Source organism: Manacus vitellinus, unplaced genomic scaffold (genome assembly GCF_001715985.3).
Source record: "Manacus vitellinus isolate BGI_N305 unplaced genomic scaffold, ASM171598v3 scaffold_2_pilon, whole genome shotgun sequence".
Taxonomy (NCBI): Eukaryota; Metazoa; Chordata; class Aves; order Passeriformes; family Pipridae; genus Manacus; species Manacus vitellinus.
Window position 1 is genome coordinate 17632059 of NW_021940208.1, and position 8148 is coordinate 17640206.

Consider the following 8148-nt stretch of genomic DNA (forward strand, 5'->3'; position numbering starts at 1 on the left):
CTTCATTCTTCATAATAAATTCATTGGGGGAAAAAATCCATCTTTGTTTTTCAGCTTGAAGTACTGTCAAAAGAAAAGCCAGGACACGACATATACAAAATAAAAAGTACAAGACAACTTCAGCAAAATGATAAAAAACTCTCAGAGATTTACTTTTCCTGTTTTTTCTTATTCCAATATCGGAAGAAAGTCTGACAGCTTGTCTACAAGTACATTATTTTGGAATAAAGGCTGGTGTTAATTTAAAGTGAATCTATTCTAGACTAAATTAATACCATCTCAAAAGTGGTTTTCAGATGTAGGGTGCAATCCAGTAGCAAAGTCTGAGGAAAACACATACCCACACTTAGGTACCACGTTGGACTAACACATTTGTAAAACGTCCCTTAATGTATTTCAGGTACTAAAATAATGTCTACTGCAGCCTGACAAAGGAAAATGGCACACACTGTTATTTTCTTCTAAAGCAGCCCCAAAAAGATGTGATCTGTAGTCAAGGGCAGACCTGTAAGCTAAAGAATATCATAAAGCAATGTTGTTTGACAGTATTTGGCATTTTTCTGTTATTAATGAAACAATTGGTACATTTGAGTCCTAAAAGCCTGTAATGGTACAGCAAGGAAACAGTGAAAATTAATCGTCTCTGGAATTAAATACTATCTTTGTATTTTGCCATGTCTCTGTTACAGACACTGTATTGAATAACCCAACATTATAACCCAACACAGCACATTGTCTTTATTCCTTTAATCTCCTGTCAGGCATAGCTGGGAAGGCAGAATGGGAATGTTTACTCTAACTAACAGGTCTAACCCTTAGGCTAGCAAGAATTAGGAGAGTTTTTTTCCAAGCTGGGCTTGTCACCCATCTAGAGAACCTAATGCTGTGGCTGCAGTCTGCCTGGCTCCTCTTCTTGAGGAGTCAGTCAAATCCATCTTGCCGCTTTCTAGCAAGCCTAAACCCAGCTATTACTCAGCCCTTCTCCTCCTTCACGATGGGCTGGTTACACTGATAAAAGCAGCTGTGAAGAGACTCAGTGTCGGCAGTGCCAACAGCACCCTAATTAGGCTGCAGAAATCAGCCACTTTATACCCATTAGTTTAGCTTTGCAGGGGCCCATCTGCCTGGACAGAAACTTTTTGTGAAATTAGCTCAACTTTTTACTACGGGTGGTGTGATTGCTGAAAGCTCGGCAGAAGAGATTGAACGCTGCCTCTGTTTAGTTAAACCAGTTTAAAGTTACAGAGTGTACCTGGAAGGCAGGTGGCTGCAGCTGTACCTCCTTTCAGAACCAACTTGAGATAAACAGCCATAAAATCATTCTGGCTCCATTTGGCATTCAAGGTATCATTACTACCACTTATTAGCATTCAAGTTCTCTCCAGACCAAAACATTTTTGTTGTTTAGAACAGGAAAAGCCTTTTTTCTCCTCTACATCAGGCATTTAGCATTTACGTGAAGGTTAAACGTGTAGGAAATGCTTTTTTACTGTTTTGACAGTGATGCCAGTGCTGTCTAATTCCCTTGTAGGCAACCACTGCCTAAACAATTGCAATTTCACTGCTCATTATTCCCCAGAAAGCAGTCACTTTTAAAGATCAAGGGGAGGCATATTCAAGCTCAAATGTCAGTAGTAACTGACCTCAGATCAAGGAATCTTGGAATGGTCAAGTCCGACCTATCTGTGTCAAGAATCAGTTTTGACCAAGAGGATTATTTAAGTGCTGGTGCTGCTCCCACCCAACATCAGCCTCTGCAGCACTAAAACAGGCAGTTCTAGCATTTATAGTTATTGTATTACCTACCCTCTTCAGCCTTGACACACTTTCTCAATGTTCTAACCCCAAAGACAAGGCATAGGCCACGCCTGGCTGCCAGGTAAGCACTAGCTACTCTTTTAAGTTCAGTTGAATCCTCTAGGTTACTTCTTGTCAGCATCAAGCACTGAGAACAATGGCACAAGACTATAGGGATCTCATTTAGTATGTTTGTTCCAAGAACAAGAAATGTGTCTACTTTCCTCTGATGACCTGGGGAAACAAAAAAACCCTTCAGCACAGAAAATTTATTTGTCATCAGTTACGAGCATTTGAATGTGTAATATCCAGTTTAAGGAGACAAAAAAGTCTGTCTGTCCTAAGCTTTCTATATCGAGACCTTGCAAACAGCATTATTCTTCTGCTTGAAACAGAAAGCAGGAATGTACATATCTGAGAACACCAACACACAAAAAACCCCCAAATCCTTCGGATATTAAGTGAGCCATTTAACTTAAGTATTTAAAACCTCTGCAATTATTAGTTTATTAGTATCATCCAGGATTTCAGATGTTCAATATTTCTCCTGAAGTTATACATAAATGCAAATTGAAATAAGAATCTGAAAGTCAAAATTGTATAACAAAACAATACTCCATCACAAAAGCGTGTAAAATTACAAGAATGCTTTTTTTTTTTTAAACACTGGCACTTAAGAGAACCATAATTTTGTAACCACAAAATTGCCAAATTGTCCCCCAAACTGGTAAGCAGGTATATGTGAAAATAGTTACAGCTGCCAGCACTTGAAGTTTTACTAAATATGCAAAAAACCCCTTAGCTTTGGTTTTGGAAGAGAACTGTATTTGACCAAATTAGACATTGTTGGTATACCATAAACATTTAACTTTTTAATGCAAAATTTAATAAAATGTACTTTTCCATACAACTATATTTAACTTAAAAATGGGCAAACATCAAGAGTGCGGTATAAAACCTAACAGGAAAAATACATCTTATCTCATTTTCAATTTGAGACAATATACAACTTTTTTTAAAGGGCTAAAACTAGAATTTCAAGAATACAAATATGAATTTACATAGATTTAACAAATAATAATGGTATCATTTATAGAAATCTTAGAAAGAAAATTCATTTCTTGTGGGCCATTTACTACCAGGAGTTTCATGGTATAAAGCCCGTGGCCATCACCAGACCTGTCACCAAAAAATAATATGGTCATTTCATGCTTTTAACTTTACACATTTTAGGTACGCTCATCGCTCTCAGGTGTTCAGAGATTTACAAATATAACTTCCATTACATGGTAACAGAGTCACACATGTAAATTTCTCTACACCGGATGGACATACACTCTTCCTATGGGTCCTTCTAGGACAAAATTTAACATTCCCTCCCTCCCCACCCCCCAAAGTATTTAATTTCTGTAAAATTGAACTCTGTACTTCTCAACTCTCCAAGACTGGTAAATTCATGCAACTCAATAGAATATTACATTTCACAAAAATCAGAACAAGTATCAGTTTGCTGAGATTGAATTTTTTTTTGTTTTGTTTCCAGTTATGGAAGTATATTCTTTCATCATATGCCTATATATTTCTTTTCTTACCCTATCATGATAATGCAGGGTATGCAGATCAAAGCTTTGTTTATCAGCTGGTTATATGAAAGATGAAAACTGTAATATTCCCGTGATCCCATATGGGCATTCAATAAAGCAAAAGATGAGTTCCCCTCAAAAAAAAAAAAAAAAAAAAAAAGAGAGAAAAGAAAAAGTGTGATTCTCAAGGGCACCTATTAAAAGGACAACAATACTAATAAAAAAAAATTGTATTTACTTAGAAGCATTCAGAATGTCAACAAAACAGCTGCAACTTTTTTTCTTCTTTTTTTGCAATTACAGAGTGGTATTCAGTTAACAGAACAACAATTATTTTTATGATGCATCAGAGACAACTGAAGATGAGAAATGAACTACATCCCCGAATATAACTAATTTGTGCTGTGCACCAACAAGAACCTGCTTTATAACTCCCATGCCAATTTACAACCCCCACACTGTACCAGGCAAGGTTAGTGGCCATTGAAATACCACTAAGGACAGGGCTATCTAAAGACACATTCGGTAGTGTGTTAACTATACAAAAAAAGAGACACTGTACAGTTTAAAAACAAATCTTACACAGCCTTACATTTCAATTTTGTTTTCTTTAAAAGGAGTGAATTGTGTACAGGGGGGTTAAATGCTTTATAGACAAGAAAGAAATTGCTCTAAAAGAGACTTATTCATCATCATCATCATCTTCATCCTCCTCTTCTTCCTCCTCTTCATCATCTTCATCCTCTTCATCTTCATCCTCATCTTCCTCCTCCTCCTTCTTCTTCTTGCTCTTCTCAGCCTTGGCAACTACTTTTTTGCCTCCATCAACCTTCCCTTTGGCCCGGTATGCAGCAATATCCTTGGAGAAAAAAAAGCAGGAAGAATCTCAAAGATTTAACCAGCCAAGTGGCCAAGTGTCTGCCCTTTCTCCACATCCACTGGGGTTGGACTGGGAGCTGCAGCTTCAGTTACAAGGTGAACTGAAGCCCAATGCCAAAGAAAGGGGAACCCTCTAACAAAAAAAGAATACTGGCACAAGAGAACACACTGCTTATGATGCTAAGGAATCTCCACTGTTAGGCTTCTGCGAACAGGTTGGAAAAGCTGCTGCCTCTTATGACAAAGGCACAGCTGAGTCCACTATCCCATAAGGAAACAAAGTAAGGAGACCTCTTAAGGTCCCTTTCTAGCCCTACCTTCTACAATGCCTAAAGAAATGCACAGGAAAACCCTTGTCTGAGGCACAAATCTGGAATTACCCACCCAGAACACATAGAATGACCCAGCCTAACAGTTGCAATGTTATGCCTCAGCGAAAAGCAGTTACACAGAATTCTGCCTAACAGAAATTTACAAAATAAAAAGGTATAAGAACTTGATTAAAGGGTAGACAGTGCCACCTTCTGCACACAGTAAATTCATTCCAGTAGTTTATAACGCACAAAACTCAGTTCCTGTTACAGGCAAGTCCGAACCATACCTGGAAGGCCAAGTCAGAAAAGCAGTTAAGACTTCCCAACTTCATGCCAAAACAGTAAGAACAATTAGGTAAGAGAATTGATCTACAAGACTTAAACACACCAGCTACAGGGCAAAGTCAACATGTTTATGCAGATGGTCCAGATCTTTAAATAGTTCCCACCTAATGAACACTACACCACTAATCTTACAGGTCCCTTGGACTCCCTTGAAGCTCAGCATGAAATTTTGAGAAGATACAATAGCCACTAACTCAAAGGCCAAGCAGTGAAATACTGAGATAACTCCACCTTAAAAACTCATTTGTAAGTCTAAGAAATAAAGACAATACTAGTGAAAATTAAAGTATCTCTGCATAAAAACTAATAATTCTACCATGTAAAGAAAATGTCTTATGAATTGCCTTGGCTGTATGTACAAACAATTACCATGATACCGTACACAAAGCATCACATGGGAAAGCTTCTAGACCTGCAACTCCTCGCCAGTACGTAATTAGGGCTCAAAGGTTCCACCTTGCTCACTACAGTGCTAAGATTTTAAACTGGATTTGTTTGCCAGCAGAAGCAATACCCAGAGGAAGGTCACGGCACACAAACAGACGTATGTGCTATACGTTAGCTATAGGTGGTCACTGACCCACTGCAAAGCATCATCAGGGGATGCTAATGTGCACCCCCCCTCCTTTGGCTCCCACATACTTGGGATGGGAATTTGCCTCTAGAAATAAAACCATGCACAGCACAACCCCGTGTGCACAACAGAATTCTACAGCTCCAATTACGACAATGTGATTTAGCTTTAATAATTAAAAAAACTGTATGACAAGCTGCTTTATATGTATAATTAACTAAGTTAATTACTAGAAGAGATGGACACAAAGTAGGTCTAGGAAAAACATGTCTAAAACTAGCATCTCCTTAGTGTTTTGTCATTATCCCAAGAATAAATTTTAAAACGCACCGATGTGTATCAATTATCCCAATGTTCAGGGATGCTCATCACTACGGCCAAAATTAGGAAGAACCAATTCATTCTTTACTAGTGTTACTTACTAGTCCCTTAACTCAGACACCACTGTGACCTATGGATTTAATAACGACACAAACACCATGGTGTCTATTGAGCCATCGGTGACAGCCCAAAATTACAGATGAATGCCAATAGTTCAAGACAAATGACTGCAATTTGACGTTACAGCAACAAACCATATGTCCCCTTATGTGGTATTTTTCAACAACTATAATGAAATCTGTAATTACGGATAATATTATAATTTGCAACATCAGGTATCAAGAGTTCATGAGAAGGAAAAAACTGTCTAAATTGAGACTTGACCCCCCCAACCATCTCCATAGATATCAATGTTACCTTTTCATACTTCTCCTTCAGCTTAGCAGCCTTTTTTTCATAAGGCTGTTTATCGTCTGCAGCGGTGTTGTTCCACATCTCTCCCAGTTTCTTTGCGACATCTCCAATGGACAGACCAGGATGTTCTCCTTTGATTTTTGGACGAAACTCAGAGCAAAACAAGAAAAAAGCCGAACTACAGAGGAAAAATAAGACAACATTATTTTAATTTTAGACCTTGCTATCACAGCAACTTTTGTGATCTTTGTTACTGTTCCTTAGGAGCATTTCGGAGCAGCACCCAAAGTGAGACAAATGTTGATTACAATGGAAGGTATTAGAACCGAATGACCTACTTTGTGAACTTATACACACTGCTCTCCCGTTTCTGGCAGGACCCCCTGAAAAGCAAATTTTATATACCGTACGCAGAGAAAATCTTAAAAAGAAGGAATGAGCGAATAATACCAAGGAGCAAACGTTATGTCAGAACTGTTAAAGGCCAAGGGGCTGCAGTATGTGTTATGGAAGTTAAGATTTCCTGATGACAGCATTAGCCCAAATAAGAACATTAGCTTGTAAAGGAATTTCCCTGTTCCTTTCAGCATTAGCTTCATTTCAAACAAACACACAAAAACATATTTGTGGAAAGCATTGGTGTGTAGTAGGAGACAAACCTGGAGCCAGTTGTCATTATGTAGCAGCTGAGGTTTTAATTCTCCAAGCTGGTTTTGAGCAAGATCATCCCTCTAACCTGTTCAGTGTAAAAGTCTCCAATTTTAAACGGACTGCCAACCAAAAATTCTGCTAAGGCCAACAGGTGATGCCCACAATACTCTACTGCTATATTACACTAGAATTACTCTCTTAATAGAAATCAGAAAAATCAGTCAGCATCACACATCTTCAATTTTTGCATTTACCTTTAAAGGCTGCCATTACTCCAACTTTGATAGTGGGACAGCCTGCCTGAAAATAAAAGCCTAATATTCATAACTAATATCTCAACCTATCTTTAGTCTGGTATTTCTGAAGCTCCTAAACCTGGAAAAAATTATCATTTTATAGATACACACCAGTGTGATGGTCCTGAACAAGACAACCTAAAACTAGAAATGTACTTACGGAGGCCTCTTCGGTGCATTTGGGTCCTTGAACTTCTTTTTTGTTTCCCCCTTAGGTGGTACATAGTTTTTCATTTCTTTTTCATAACGAAGCTTGTCAGCCTTTGCCATATCTTCAAACTTCCCTTTCTCCTTAGAAGACATAGTCTGGAAGGTAATTAGAATCACAGAATATCTCGGAAGGGATACAGAAGGGTCAAAACAGTATTTTAAGATTCAAAATTCAAAAATGTATCGAAGTCCACTTCAAAATTTCAGTTGGGGGAGCTAAAGGTAAGACAAGGACAACGGATAGTTACCACTAATCCTTCAACTGCACTTCGTACTTACCTAAAACCTGAATTTCTAAATAAATCATTTACAAGCTCAAATAGTATTTCACACAAAGCAGTCATTTAAGGCTTCTTTTTAAGAAACTATTCCTACCTTCCATCGTTCTGAGCATTTTTTTGAGAACTCTGAGAAGTTCACTGAAGCATCTGGATGTTTCTTCTTGTGCTCCTCCCGGCAGGTTTGCACAAAGAAGGCATATGAAGACATTTTACCTCTCGGCTTCTTAGGATCGCCTTTGCCCATTTTTGCTGATTTTCTGTAACAAAGCAAGAGAGACACCTTTAAAACTTGTACTTTCAACAAACTCAGGTGGGAAGTAAGTCACAATGAAGGATCACGCCAAACAAGGCCCACTGGAGCAGTATTCTGGAATCACACAAGAGGAAGAAGTTTGCCTTCTGGAAAATTTACTGAACATTTCTGTCATCCCTGTCTGAGGCAACCTGGATGCAAGCAACCTGAAATCTCAAAGGCCCTTCAAA

General features: G+C 38.3%; 1 protein-coding gene across 1 annotated transcript; it reads right to left on the bottom strand.

Annotated features, from left to right (window-relative positions):
- Positions 1-128: 128 nt before the first annotated feature.
- HMGB1 (high mobility group box 1) lies at positions 129-7922 on the bottom strand. Its single transcript, XM_008926143.3, has 4 exons — positions 7760-7922; positions 7335-7480; positions 6231-6405; positions 129-4239 (listed from the first exon to the last, which is right to left on the bottom strand). Exons 1-4 carry the CDS (start codon positions 7907-7909, stop codon positions 4063-4065), a joined length of 648 nt encoding a protein of 215 aa, XP_008924391.1. The 5' UTR covers positions 7910-7922; the 3' UTR covers positions 129-4062.
- Between the last annotated feature and the right edge of the window lie 226 nt (positions 7923-8148).

Bases quoted from the DNA above. Each gene is read 5' to 3' on its own strand.
- HMGB1 (XM_008926143.3), bottom strand. From the start codon at position 7,909: ATGGGCAAAGGCGATCCTAAGAAGCCGAGAGGTAAAATGTCTTCATAT. The intron at 6,406-7,334 runs GTAAGTACATTT...TTTCCTCTGTAG, and splicing joins AATGCACCGAAGAGGCCTCC to TTCGGCTTTTTTCTTGTTTT. The intron at 4,240-6,230 runs GTAACATTGATA...TTTTTCTCCAAG, and splicing joins TGAAGGAGAAGTATGAAAAG to GATATTGCTGCATACCGGGC.